At 37.4% G+C, this 15,591-nt stretch overlaps 1 protein-coding gene across 1 annotated transcript in view; it reads left to right on the forward strand.

Annotated features, from left to right (window-relative positions):
• The window catches only part of KITLG (KIT ligand), a gene marked incomplete at its 5' end in the record, with an annotated part of 44,946 nt that extends 38,613 nt beyond the window's left edge, over positions 1-6,333 (forward strand). Inside the window, 3 exons of the mRNA XM_010086383.1 lie at positions 4,126-4,235; positions 4,739-4,809; positions 6,294-6,333. Coding sequence (XP_010084685.1) covers positions 4,126-4,235; positions 4,739-4,809; positions 6,294-6,333 — 221 coding nt within the window. The remainder of the gene's footprint in view (positions 1-4,125; positions 4,236-4,738; positions 4,810-6,293) is intronic.
• Positions 6,334-15,591: the final 9,258 nt, after the last annotated feature.

The raw sequence follows: 15,591 nt of genomic DNA on the forward strand, positions 1-15,591 counted from the left end.
AACCTGAAGTGCATCATCTAATAAAATCATTTGTGAAATAATTATCATAGAAATTTTATATAAATTAGCTGAATTACATTTTTTTCATGTTGTTGCTACATTTATTGTAAGAGTCATGTTTCATTACTTCATTATTATTGCACAATGATAAAATTAAACTACTATAATAGAGTAGAACCTTGACAAAATCTACTCCAGAGGTCTTAACCACAACTAAGTGTAAAATGGAACAATTATTCTGTTCTAATTTTTTTTTTTGAATGACATTATTGCTGGTTTCATTCTTGTAATACTGAATGTAGATCTGTGGCATGTTCCCACTCCATCTTTTCCCACATAAAATTCTCAAACACCACACCCCACTATGGTCCAATTTAAATTCCAATTACTATTTAAATCCCAGTCTCATTGATATTTCTCTGGATCATTATACTGTGCATAGCCTAAGGAATTCAGATGAGATGGTTCCTATGTAAAGAACAAGTGTCAAGATAAGAATTTTTGAGTACTGATCTCTTTCAGTGGTTGAACCAAACAATAAATAGTAGTCTTTTTTTTTACCACCAGATGAATCTCATGTTACCCTGATTAAGCTTAAACTTACTAGCTATTGCTAACACTTCTCACTCAATATAGTGCCATAGAATTGTTTATATTTTCATGGAAAGTTCAGTGTTTCTTTCTTCCATTGTTGCCTGTAACTCCTTCACAATTATTTGGCTTTATTATTCAGTACTGAACAGCTTGAAGAATGTGTAAACACAGAGAACTCTGTAAGTGTTTTTAGAAGGAAGGTCTACTTTTATAATTAAGCAAAGAAAACCGTAGTTTAATTCAGTAATTGCACAACAATTTGAAAATATTCACCCATGGCTTAGTGCAATTGGTGTTGCCTCTGTGCCTTTGTGCCTTTGTTCCAACTTTACAGTTAGTGGAAAACCTTAATGAACAGGTGAGAGCTGCACTGAATTTTTAGAGATAAGATCTTGTGGTAATTGTGTTGGAGCTGAGCAGAGGTAAAGTGAAAATTCCTTTGAGACATCTATGGCAAAAAATCAAGCCAGTGCTTTGAATCATAATTGGTTGCTAAACCTACACACATGGCTGAAGATGGAGAGCAGCTCAATAACTTCATTGTGTAGCTGAGTGGCTTTTAATGTACACACGTTTTGTTCACAAGTTAATATCCCAATGTCCACAAAGACTATACATAAATCTACGTCAGATGAGCTCACTTCCTAAGGGTTTCTTCCACAAGAGGCAGAGTGAGAGCTCTGGGAGGTGCTGGCCTACTTCCACTCCCTTTTCACACCTTACTGGATGGAGTCTATTTTAAGTGTATAATATACTAACTGCAAAGCCAACAGTTCCTTTGGCGTTGCCCAAGGAGTTCACAAAGTTACTGAAACACCTGGTTCTTCCCATTCCTTCTCCTACTCTGCCTTTACAACTGTTGGGAGTGGAAATCTTTCTGTGTAGAGCTCAAAAGTTTCCAAGATAGTAAAAAGTCCCTCTGGAAGGAATAAAAACCTATTGGCAGCCAGGTTTCTTTCCTTATTTCCCTTTCCTTCATCGAGACATAGGTCCCTGGGAGGTCCTCCAGACTGAAAATTCTCCAGCCTGTTTTGTTTTAGGTGTTACTATAAATAAAAAACACATGAAGAAACCTGCCATAATGCATTTCATTCTCCACAAATCTTTCATCTTTTTTCTGGACTTGAAAGTGTATCTAAATAATCTGTTGTTGTTTGCTTTTTAAGGTAGTTTTGGGTTAATTAACTTTCAAATTAATTCATACATGATCAAGTTATGGAAAAAAAAATCTCTTTTCATTTTTAAAAGGTAGGCTGGGGAGGGTGTCACAACTGGACTGTATTTAGGTTCTGTCCTTGGGCTGTAGGTCCCCACTTGGAAAGCTAATCATATATTCCTTTTGATTTTCCATAGATGCTGAAGAAAGCATCTGCATTGGAGATACCTCCTCAGAAATCAGATTTTTCCACTTCTAGATACTTCATTGTAAAGAGGGCTCTTCTGTTTAAGATTCTCTAAAGGTTGTGAAAAACTGTAAAATGAGGGTGCTAGACTATCACTGATCACCCAGCATACAGAACATTTCTCTACAAGTTCACATAAAAATCAGCATGCTTGCCATGACACGCTGCTCAGCATTGCAGAGTAGACAGAGGATTTTTGAGGTTATACAATCTACCATAGCATGTTATCAAGTAAATTATGCTCTATATCACCTGAAGAGTTTTTCCTTTGATTTCTATTTCACTTTTCCATTTTTTTCAGAAATTTGCAGGTCAGAATCCAGAAAACATGACCATCCCTATAGGATTTATGTAATTCAGTTGTATAACTCAGTGGTCTCTCATTGGGTAGAATGACTAATGTGATTAGGCAAAGCAGTGTCGCATTTTTCTTGGCTAGAGCACAAGAGCAATATTGGAATTTTCTGCTGAGAATACAGTTCAGATAGAATAATGACAGGAATCTTTTTTGAGATGTTCAGGCTGGCCTTACCCCACTTGAGTTTTTCCAGATTTCTTGAAGGTCAGTTCTGCAAGCAAATCTCCTCTATGCCTAATCTGGGACAGAGAAAAGATATGCCCCTCCAGTTAATTTCTGCTCTTGATTTTAATGTCTGAGGAGACAGAGGCAGACTAATTGATAGCCTCTCTTTTTCACCTGATGTTCACCTCTGTAGAACTTCGTCTGCTATCTTTTCCTTATCCCCTGTAGACAGATTTCTTTCACAGTAAGCTAGCATTGGTTCTGCTTGACTGATGTTTCCTTTTAGTGTGCTGAGTCTGCCAGATGTAAGTAAAATTAAAGCCCCTATAGTCAAAACCTAGAGTTTGTAAACAGTGTATGAGAGAAAGAGATGCATATAGTATATAGATATATAATACACAGACTTTTTGTTTTCTGACTTTTAGGTCTGTCTACCATGACTCCAGAAAACACAGCTGAATTTCAGAAATAAAAAGAACATTTGTGCTAAAGCTTGCAAAATGACAAGCAGAAAATCTCAGAGTTGAAAATGAGTTGCCAGTTAATGATGAGAAGGCTCCTTTCTAAAGTGTTTTCTTGGAAGCTGTTTAATAACGCACTAAATGCACATTGCTTGACCCAGTATATCATATCATACATGCTTAGACATTTGCTGTTTGCATGAGTCACACAAATTTCTAGTGCTACCCGTCCATTTTCATTTCTGTATCTCATCACCTACACTTTTCCAGTGTTTACAGTTTGGTTCTTTTCCTGTAATCTGACAACACACCCAGTATTCAACCTGCAGACACTAAATCTTGAAGTGAATTAAAACTGGGTGGACGGTGTCTAAACTAGCAGTCTTCTGTGGCTCGCTTTGCATTTCAGAAGGTGGATCCCAGGGTGACTCTGTAGGACTTTTCACATCATTCTCTTGATTAAATAACTGAAGGGCCACATTTTTGTCTCAGCAAGCATACAGCTCCCTGTGAGGGAAATGGAATTGCTTGTTTACATAAAAGACTAGGATTGGGGCTTTTCCATATAAAATGTGAAAAGCTATCAAGAAATGGTTACAACAAAATAACACATATCTGGACTTCAAGGTACAAGGGTTCGATCTTAATGAATCCAGTGTGAGCTTTTCAGGCAGACATTAGAAGTGAAGTCAGGCTTATTTTGTTAAATTAACCTCCCTTGAGAGACCTCATGTTGATCATTCATTAGTGGCAAGGTGCAGTGTTTATCTGCAGTCAGTGGTATGTGTCTTACGGAACTTAGGCAAATGCACGAAGTGACTGATATATTCTCTTCCAAAGAATTACTTTGTATTACAAAGTACGGGAAAGAGAAAATTCTCTACAAATGAAAAAGAGAATTAGTGTTGGAACTATTCAACACAGCTGTTTCAGAAACAGGAGGAGCATCCTTGTGGTCAAAAATTTCCTGTGAGATTTTATATGATGTGCACCTCATATATACAGCTCTTTGAAGTATCTGTTCTGCTACTTAAGATGCTGTTATGTAGGTGGTGCATAAAAGTGCCTGTGTTAATAGCATTGCCCTGAAGATAGTTTTCTGCCATAAATCTGTCTTCACTAACGAGAACATCTGTAATTACAGAAGAGGCACTTGGCTTCATTAGCAGCTCCAGCCTGCAAGGGATCAGCATAGCACTGACATCATTGCTGTCTCTTCTTATTGGCTTTATTTTGGGAGCCGTATACTGGAAGGTAAGAAATATTACATTTAATTGTTTACATAGTGATACTACATTTTACAGCTATGAGGAGGCGGGAAGAACAGAACCGTTCTGCATTTGAAAGCGAGAGATGTCTCTTTTGATCTTCGCTGAACTGTGTGCCATGCAAATGTAAATTTATGTTGTCAAATTCTTGAATTCCACCACCAAAGTGCAAATCCTGTCTTATCAGCATGATAGCTGTCTAATTGGAAATGAAAAACATGGGATTCTCTCAATTTCCCGGTTCTCCTATTATGTCTTGAGAAGAGGATTCTTTTACTTTTGCCCCTTGTGCCCCTGCCTACAATGCAAAGGCTTTGATAGTAAAATTATACTGGTAGAAGATGTCTGTTAGAGGACAAGACTTGGTCTGCATTTTGCAAGATGACTTTGATAGTGAAAATCTGAAGCAAACTGAAACGTACAACAATTTTTTAAGGAGTTGTTAAAGAAAGCTTTAGAATATTTATATTTAATGTATTTTCTTCCTAGAAAACACATCCCAGACCAGAAAGTGATGAAACAACACAGTGTCATGACTGTCAAGAGGAAAATGAAATAAGGTATATTGTTTCACTTTGTATATGTATATACAAATGTAAGTTTATGTTTGAGAGCTACTTCCTGAAGGTTTCTCTCTAGCTCTAAGATATACACAAAAAACCCCAAACACAAGGTCTTGCTGTAGAGACAAATATGTGCTTAGGGTGTGTCCTTTAAAGGAGCTTCTAGTTTAAATATAAAAATTGATATGGAGGAGATTTCTGCATACAAAACTTTATTAAGGGGACATTACTTTTACTTTATCTGCCCTTACTCCCACTGTCAGAAGGAATTGCTGAGACCTATACAGGAAGCAACAAAAAAAAAAAAAAGAAAAACAAAAGTGAAATTTGTTATTTGCTGTGTGGTGTAAAGCTAAATTGATATTCTGTAAATAAATAAAAAACAATGTCTTCCTGTCTGTGATCCTAAATCCTTCCAAACATTTTTTACATTTTATGTTCTTTCAAGAGTGTGTGTAAGCATCTATGTTTTCTGGCATTTTTTTTAATGTTTATAGAAAGTTATTGAGAGCTCATTCAAATCCTAACAACTTCCTAAGGTCATCCTGAAATGGTTCACAGCTCTATTATACTTAAACACTGCTTTATCTGATTTTTAAGCAGAAAAAAATCTGCACAACTCTGTCAATCAGATATACCTTAGAAATAACAGTTGGAGACATTCAAAGTTGCTTGGACATGACTTGGGCAAAGTCTGTGAAATTCAGAAAGTGACTTGGGGGTATTTTAAGTTAGAATGGTTCATGCTGAAGTGTTTTGAGTGTATTATTTAACTCAATATTTCAGGGTGTTTGGTCAAATTTTAACTATGAGGGATTAAGGGAAAGATGCAGATGGCAGAAGGACAAATCTTACCCTGTAGGCTTCTCCTACTGTGTGAAATGCCTGGTGCTGCCCACTGTTGAAGGCAGAAATAGGCAAGGTTCTGATCTAGCAGTTTGGTCACAGGAGCTGAAATTTTCAGGTTTAAAACTTTCAGGAATATTCTTAAAACAAATTTTCTTCATGTACAGTACATAGAATGGAAGACTGTGTATTCACCAAGTATATTAGTCTGTGTATTCACCAAGTACATTAGTAGCTACAAATAGCTCGTCCTACACCTCATCCTCACAGGTATTAAAACTTGTGAAATGGAACATGCATCTTCCTTTTAACTTCACAGGAAATATAAGATATTGCTTTATTGGAAGAAAAGAGGAAAGACGAAACAATTAGTTACATGCAGGAGATTGCCTTAACAGGAAATTTAAACAGGTTACATTGTCCATCAGATGTCTTCTTAAACATCTGGCATATGTTTTTTTTTCTCCCTCCTCCCTGATAAATTTGTAATATTCATCTGCAACTAGGAGGACCTAATAGCAAATATAAATTCTAATACTTTGTTCCCTTTTATTGTACCTAACTGATAAACACTTACACTATTTCTTTGAAACACTAGCATTGTAGCAATAAAGTACTTTTTCTTTTTTTTTCAGTATGTTGCAGCAGAAAGAAAAGGAACATCTACAAGTGTAGCTGTTGCTTTTTCTCCCTCAACACTGTTACTGTTTCATGTACTGGTAAGTTGTTGTGGTTGAGAGTCTTACCATAGGCTTAATAACTTTTGGCTGCTGAAATATAAAGTGATTCAGAGTCCATTTTGGGATAAAAAATAAAATGAACTTGTTATCAATAGGCTTCATTTGTACCTCAGATCTTTAGCAATTAATTAATTATTGCTAATAATCCTGTATCATTAGTTTAGGCATTTGACTTGTAACCTGAATGTTACAAAATGAAGGATGCTTTAATTCCAAAATGAAGGACAGCTACTGCTTCTCCTTTTTAGCATAAGAGCTGATGTAGAGAAGTCTTCAGCTGTTATTCTACAGCTGTTTCAAATCAGTGTGACCTAAAAAACACAATACTTAAACTAGCAACCTGCGTAGGAGAACACGCCAAGTAGAGCTGAGCTTCTGTTAATTGTTGCTTACTCAGCACAGTTTGCAGTCTCTGTAGCCTTATCAGGTACATCATTCTTGCTTTAGTATGTAAAAGTGAACTTTCTTGGTCCCAGCTGTACTCTGAAGAATGGTGCATGTCTCTGGCAAGGGGCTTCTGGCCACAGGAGTTGTGCTGTACTACTTACCCAACGACACCTCTGGCAAGGGTCTGGAAGATTCAGGCAACACTGAATGTTTCATTTTATATTATGAGTGGAAAGAGCAGCATAAGAGGTTTTGCAGTGCATCTTGTAGCAGTCATTCTCAGGTGTATTCCAGAGTGTTCATTGTGATCAAGTTAGCTGCAACTTGAGAGATTTCCAGTCTTCTTAACTGCTTTGTTCTAAATGTACTTACTAAGAAGGGAAATTATCACTGCATTGGACAAGTTGTTTGGTTTTTCCAAAGATGTAAGCTCAGTTTGCTATTGGCTTGTCTAGATTACTTCAAAGGGAAGTTTGCTGCCAGAGATTGCCAGAGACCATAATGCAGAAACATAACACTTTTGTAAAACCATGAGAGTTGTTTCACCACCGTAGTTGATATCAATGAGCTTTTGCAGGCAAGCGTGTTCTTGGACCAGGAAAGTGCTTCTTAATAATTTTTCTTTCATAATAAAGGAATGTCTATGCAAATGTCATTTAATTTATCTGTTTGCAAATTATAAGAAAAAATGTCTGTTATATGCATGTGAAAAGCTCTACTGTTTAGAAAGAGAGGAAAACTGATCAGCAAAATTATAATTTCTGTTTTTCTCTTCAGGCAGGTAACAGTTCCATGTTCGCTTCATAAATGAAGCAGCTTTAAGCACATTCGTATTCCTTCTGGAGTGACAGACTGAGTCTGCATCTGTTGTTGCTGCCCATGACTCCATAGACATGATATAGAAATGAGGACAATTTGTGTTTGTTACTGTGAAACCAACACTGAATTGAACAACGACAAGAAGAGTGTGCACTTAGCAGGACTGTATCTTATATGAATATCTACCTTGTGTGGCATTTGGGGATTTTTAATTGCATTAGTACTTGCAGCTGACTCTGGCAAACAAAGTACATGTCCTGAACAAGAAACATCTTTCAAATGCCTCCAACTATGTATAACCATTGAAAGTCATAAATACCTTTACATCCTTAATTTAAGTTCTGTGTCCTCTACCTTACCTTGGTGTCTTCAGAAGGAGTTCTCTGAACTGATATAAAATGCAGAAATAGATACAGATAACATACTCTTCAATATTGTATATAAAACTTGAAAACAAAGTCATGCCATGGACCCGTGTTCTAGCCTTTTACTTATAAGGAGCTGTATTTATGCCTGACAAAGGTCATGTGTACAGCAACATGTGGTCTCTGTCGGGTGCCAGGTGGCTGATTGCCCACGCCAGAAAGCCTCAAGAATTCATCAGCGTTCATGATCTCTCTTCAGGAGAGGCAAATACTGGATGAAGACGAAGTAAACAGGAGGTGAATGTGCCTCATGGAGCTTCGAAGCATTAAGAGTAACTGCTGGGTATGTGAACACTGGTGACATTTCCAGCCATGCCAAGGGAAGGGAAAGTAAAGAGTCTGAACTGCGTTCAAACATCAGAGTAAAGACAAACCCATGAAGTGCATTTTAAATGCTGAAGATGCATGCCATTAATACCTTGTCTTTAAATGTATAGCATAGAACATCGGAAAGATCCTGAGTGTATTTAGCTTTTACTTACATCAGCTGTAATTAATGTTTGCATTGTGCTTTAAGTGCTTAGTAAGCTTACATATCCTGGCATTCTCCATTCTTAAAGTTAATTCTCTCAAAACAAAAGAGAACGGCTTTGTTTCCCACTTGTCTTCTGCATCAATTGCTGATGTAGCATCCATGGAATCTGTACAGGACTGATGTACAGACATACACTTTCAAGTAAATCCTAAAAATACCATGGTAAAAGCTGCAAGTGTAGTTGTGCATCTTTTCATCTTGCCTCTTTCCACATAATGGGTATGAATAATTTATCTGTATTAGAGATTTGTACTTCAGAAGGTAAAGGTGGCTCACTTCAGTTGACAAACTGTCGTCTGTCGACAAACTGACCAGGTCAGCAAGAGTTTTAGTTCAAGTAACTTGAAAACTTAAAACCACCACCCTTTTAATGTTTTGCATAAAGTTGGATTTCTCTTTAAAGTATATAGTTAATTTTTTTAAGAATTCTTGTGGAAATTTAAATAATCTACTGAATTTTCTGAGAACCATGCATAAAAAGAATATGACATACATATAATATATACGTGTGTGTGTGTGCATGTGTGTATGTGTGTGTGTATTATAGGTAAAACTGATCTTTCATACTCACAAAAAAGAAAAAATCTCAAAACCTTACTGTGATTGATAACAGAGTTTACGTGTGCATGTGGAATTTTGACCCTACTGAGATCAACATCGAAACTTCTCACGAATTCACTGATACAGGGATCATGTAGAACTATTTTTTATTTTTACTGAGGCCTTTTTGCACTTCCTGGGTGTCAGAAAAGGGTCCTCAAGTCCTAATCAGCTGGTGTAAATTAGCATAGTTCCATTAATGTTAACAGATTTTTGGGGTGTGCATCATCTGAGGAACTTCTCTTATACTGGATCAAAAGAAGCTTAGTATGACAATTAGGCCTTAATTTTTATTCAGAAGATGCTGCAGCACTTATCACTTCATAAGAAATAATCAAGGTTGCTCATCACTTCTAAAAAGCAAGTGCATTCCAAATTTTGCTCTCTACAAAAATCAAACAACACAGTTCCCCATCTGCAGCTCAGTCTTATTTGATGTTGTGTCGTTCTTTACTCACAAGGACCTCAGACTTTATGTTTCAAACTTATTTAAGAGCTACCCTGAAAGAAATGTCAGCATGACCTAACTGTTTGGAGATTTGCACTTTATTGTTAGTGCAGAGAATAACTGCATATTGGTTTTGACAGAGCAGAAAAGTATTCATAGTAAGTGGAAGCAAATATCCTTACACATTTTACAAAAACCTCAAATACTTCATGTTGCTATGCAATATGTTCTCAAAGCAATCTTATGCATTTGAAGTTTTACTGTGTTTTTCTTTGATTCAGTTAAATAAGAATCTTCTCTTTAGTAATGTTCTTTGTTCATAAGAAAGTTTTCCTAAATGCTTTTTTCCCAGAAAATCAAATACACAATAATGTACACTCTTGTGCCCCAAATTATACTTTGGTATTCAAAATGCACAATATTTTAGAATCCTTAGTCTACCGTTCAATACTGTAGAAATTGTCAGCTGTAAATTGAAACCTAACATTAAACCCAGATAGACTGCTGCAAAATGTTCACCCTCCAAGAGTATCATCTTAAAATGATAAGTGACTTTCAAATAATTTCCGATAAATATAATCTCTTCCATGGAGCAAGGCAAAATTAAGGCTACATAAGAACAGAAAGAAAATTAATGTATAAACCTTCCAACTTTACACCATAAATATTGTTCTTTGAATATGCACCATAGTATGGCCATGGAGTAGCAGAATTGTTGTTGGAGCTAGTGGTTTTCATGTGCTCAGCACCCCCTTTTGAGAGATCTGAACAAAACATTGTGTGTTCTCCATCATTTGCAAAGCAGAAGGACAGTTTTGACATTTGTAGGTACAGTGGATGGTGTGGCACTTGGAAATGGGATCATGAAATTATCTGAAAATTTCTGTGCCCAATTTATCTACCCACTGAGGAGGCCCTTACTTTGGACATAGTGAAATTTTGAAAGACTACTGACTTATGAACCATCTTTGAAATCAACAGAAATAGAATGTTACTGTTCAGTGGGAGCAGGGATGGCAGAAATTGTCCTTTAATTGCTTCTTTTTCCAGTTGTAAGCTATTTAACTTCTGAAGAGTGATCAGTTTTTCAGTCTTCTTTTTGGGTAGACAGAGCCCATGCATTAACAGAAAATGAACACCCTTTCTCCTAAAATGAAATTGGGGAAAAGTGAGTGTTGTATTTTTTATACAAAAGTCAAACAAATTTGTTTTTCAGGTATCTGTGGTTTTGTGAGAAACTAACATTTTTAGTTTTCCTTTGGAGTAGTTGAACTTTGCATGCACTTAGTAGTGGCCTTGTAAGATAAAAAGCAGATCGTGATACACTGAGTAACTCAATGTGCTACTTTAGATGTGTGTTTACTTGAATAAACTAATGGTACTTATTTTATCACAAGGTCATTTTATAAGTGAGCTTATAAAATGTGCTATACTGTGGACTGTGTGTACAACCTGCACATTTTTTAGATTCTGATCTTTACCAGCTCTGTTTTCTCTGTTGCTCTCTCTTTGTAAGATGCTGAAACTGTTCAGTACACACAATATAACTATTAAATTGAAAAGCTAACTGTACATGTAAAATACAGATATTTTGAGTTAGATTTACATTTAAGAATTATCCAACATTCTTCAGTTGAGGAATCTGATTTAACTGTCTGTTAAATGCAGATCTACAGTAATGGTGGCATGTTGCTATTATGTTATCAAATTGATGGAACGCGGAAACTTCAGACTCTTTAGTGATAGAGACAAATGTTTGCTGGTTGTATCATGGGCAAATTCATTTATTTCAGTGTAAATGTCAGCACAGTCTTGCATAGTTACATTCTGACTGAAGGTAATCAACAAAGTTTATAAATTGTGATGTGTATGTATATATGTGTCCTCTTAAAGACAGATGTTTTCCCAGATCCTTTTTTATACCAGTTCAAATTTGGAATTTACATTATATACATATACTTTATTGTTCTAAATAAAGATATTATGCACTGCCAAATAATTAGTATATTGCATTGTGTCAGTCCTATTTAAGACCTTTTTTAAGTCCTGTAATCTCCTGGAAGAATTTTCTGCTGGAATGTGTCTGCTTAGATGCAGGCTCCTTCATAAATACATTTGATTTCTTAATCATGCATTTTGAAGTCTTGTGCCACCAAAGTATATGCACTCATTATTAGCCATCAGTGCTGATCCATAGTGTATCTGTGATTATGAAAATTATTCCAACTTCAGAATTAGAAGTCATAAAACTTGTAGCTCCTCAATGAGCTTAAATTTGTTTCTGCCCCGTTTTAGGCAGTTTTTCACATCCCATTCTTGCTGTTAGCCACGTATTGGAATTTTAATTTAATTTACCACTAAAAAGTCTGAACGTTGTTGATGCACTTCTTTTGCAGTAAGTGGCATTTACCAACTGAAAAAATTATTACAAATAACAGGGTTTTTCAGCTGGGACTAAGGTTTATCCCATGAGGATGGCATCCTTCCTTTCATGTTTCAACAATTTATTGTGGCTTTTCAGGAAGAAGCCCAGGACAGGGGATGAGGTTGGGAGGAAAAACTGAGCTACTCAAGGACCTCTGGCACCTCTCCCCTCCTGCGAGTGAATGAAAGGACACCAGCCTAAGAGGAAGAGATAAACCTGTTGAGGCTTTCAGCCTGCCTCGGAGAGAGGTAAGAAGCCTTGGAAGAGAGACGAAGCTGCAATAGGCAGATACAAAGGGTTTACAAACAGGAGTAAGGAATGGAGAGGACTGATGAGAAAGCAGAGAGCAGGGTTAATGGTCTGGGAAACATGGGGACAGGATTTTGGGATGGGAGAATTTAGGGCATGGACAAGAATGAGAGCTGTGGCTGTTGGTCTGGACAGAGCAACAAATGCTCATGGGCTTGAAGGTGGCCATGGAGCAGTGGAGCTCTGCACTGATGGTGTAACAGAAGTCATGCCCTGAGGAGGAGCACTGGTAGCTCAAATGGGTCGGAGGTACAACGAGCACTTGATTCAGCTAGGGCTAGGTGAGGACCACGTAGCTGCAGAGGTTGGAGATGAGCACACTTCATGTGGAAAGCAGCATTAATGTAACAAAAAGGAGACAGACTTGACCTGTAAATTCGGCAAGGCAGAATTAACAGCAGGGTACCTGGAAAGAAGATGTGAGAGCTATTACCTAACAAAACAACTCTTGCTGAAGTCAGGAGCTGGTAATTGAAGAGTGAAAGTCTGGGGAAAAAAAAATGTAACTCTTCAGCCAAAGAGGCACCACCATAATGTTTTTGGTAATCTGACTTACAATTTTTGGTGCCTTATGTAATGCTGACTAACTACTCACCACCACCACCACCACTTAATCTGAACCCTGGAGACTTAAATGTGCTAAAGGATCAAGATAAATATTTACCTTCAGTTTTCCAGTTTCAGTGTCTCCAAAACAATTAATATAAACTTCTTATTCAGCAGACAAAAATAAAGGCCGTCTGTCCAAGGCCTGGAGAGCATTAATAATGGCATTTTCCTACTTCTGTCAGGCCGAAAAACAATGCTTATTATAATAAACTACTGTTTCTTGATAGCAATACATTTGAACAGCTTAATAATTCTGTGAAATCTTTGTATTTTAGATCATCTGGATATATGCCCACTCTACATACACTCCACATTACACTTCAGTGTAATTTTATTCCATGTTAACAAATGTGCATTACTAAACAGATTTTTGCCCAAAGTTTCTGAAAGGTAATGCATAGGATGTTTTTAGTTTTAATGAGATGGGTTGTTTCAGGATTTCACACTGTATTAACAACCTATAGAACCACTTCTTTACTACTCTTCATGTAGCCGTTGATGATAAATTTTCTTCCAAAGTTCAAACATTTCTACAATGGATTAGGTTTCCCAATAACAACACTGAAGCATGTGCTAACACAATCAAGTTTCATGTTATATGCTTAAAGGGAATAATTATATGCCGGTGCGCAGTAGAAAATAAGGCTAAATTAAAGCAGACTGCCAAAACCGTGAAGCATGAGGGAATGGAAGTTTAACTCTATTTTTTGTATGCCATATCCTGAGGAAAGTTATTTCAACACGTAACAGGAAAAATCCCAAATGCGATTATAGTTCCCCTGACTTGTGGCCCTTTCTGCAATATCCCACAATAAGCAAGCAGGAACTAAAAATACAAATTAGACTTCTTCCAGACAGACATGAACCTTGGGCTTCTGGCCAGTCACAAAATAGAGGGACAATTTTCATTCTTTTTTGGCAAAGAAGATATTTTCTTGAGCTCATGGAAAAATATTCAACTGAGATCACAAAAACCTCTTTGTTTGTCACCAGTTCTGCTGTGCAGGATAATAGCATGATAGTAAAATTGGCCCAATCAGAGCAAAGAAGCTGCAGAGCAGAATGTATAGCTTTTGTCGTTTAAGTGACTACCCCAAGTGACAAAATGTCATCTTAGAAATTTCACCTTGTCATCTCCTACATTATGATTGATGGTTATTAGGACCCCACAGGTTATTTAATCTGTCATGTTCTTGAAGTTAAATATTTTAGACCTTCCTTTTTCTTGGCAATGCTGTCATCATTAACAAAACACAGAACAGCCTTCACCTTTAGAAATGACAAAGTGGGGATGTGTCTCAAAACCAATTAATAGCATCAGTGAAGGCAGAGACACAGTATCTGAATCTTTTGAATCACATCTCTGGTGAATAATGCAATGAGTTCTTTGGGGCAGTTACTCCTTTGCCAGAAGTTGAGAAGTATCCTATTGACATGGTGGTACCACTTGGCAGTTTGTTTTTAAGCCTTGTTCCACACCGTTCCAGAGGAATCCAGTTGCCTCAGTCAGTAAGGACTTGTGTTTTCTTGATTTTGTTTCAAATGCTTTAACCTTTGGATAGAACAAAAAGTTGTTGAAAACGAACAATGTTGTTATGTGCTATAATTGGGTAGTCACTACATTTCAAGTAGAATCACTGATACACAGCAAAGTTTTAAGCAGGCGTACTAATGTACCTGTAATGTAGTGTATGCATGTGTGTGGGACAAGGGGTTTGCGGGAGAAGTGGAGGAGGAGCCAGTGTTGGGATTTAGCAAACTTTACAGGTAGCTACCTTGAACTTCAATCATACACCCTGAAGGAATGACTGCATGTTACAGAATCTCTTCACAAATCCAACCCTTGGCGAGAGCAAGCCTCAGGATTGCCAAGTCCCATGCACTGATCAAAAGGCTCACTGGGCACCCCACCCTGCGCTGCATTCCCCAGCCATCAGCAGCTCAGCGCCATCACCCTTCCTGCTCTGTGGCTGCACGTGCCAGACCCACACACACCCACTGCATCCCTGGGGGCACCTATAATGAATCCATCTATATTTCCATATAGGCCACCAAGGTTATTTCACTCAGATACAAAATCTGGCTTTGGGTTGCATGACTCAAAGCCCCAGGTTTCTCTTGCACGCATGCACGCACACACACGCACACACACGCACACACACGCACACACACACACAAACACTCTCTCTCACTCACTCACTCACTTTTGTGTCCTGTCACTGTCCAGGCCCTCCTTCAGCCTGGACCCTGACTCCCTGTGCTCTTCTGTCAAGTCATACTCTGCAATTAAAGCCTCATGTATGCTAGTAGTGCTTAGCAGCCCTACCATTAGCAGTTTTTACATAGGCAGTAAACATTTGAGTTAGTGTTTAGGAAGAAAACACTTCAAATTGTTTAGCAAAGTACTGGACTTCTGAAATTATCCCAGATGGCTTAATCTCAAAAGTTGCTATATTTGTAACTTGGATGAAGGGTGAAGTCACCACAACCACCAGATGTGGACATGGTGCATCTATAACTGGGGAACTGCTGGTCTGACTGTAAAGTGTACTGCACAGCTGTATGCATGCAGGCTGCGAGCACAGTAACTCCCTGAGTTTTTCCTCACAGAAAAAAAAAAAAAAAAAAAAAAAAAA

The sequence above is a fragment of the Pterocles gutturalis genome, unplaced genomic scaffold (genome assembly GCF_000699245.1).
Source record: "Pterocles gutturalis isolate BGI_N339 unplaced genomic scaffold, ASM69924v1 scaffold2036, whole genome shotgun sequence".
Taxonomy (NCBI): domain Eukaryota; kingdom Metazoa; phylum Chordata; class Aves; order Pterocliformes; family Pteroclidae; genus Pterocles; species Pterocles gutturalis.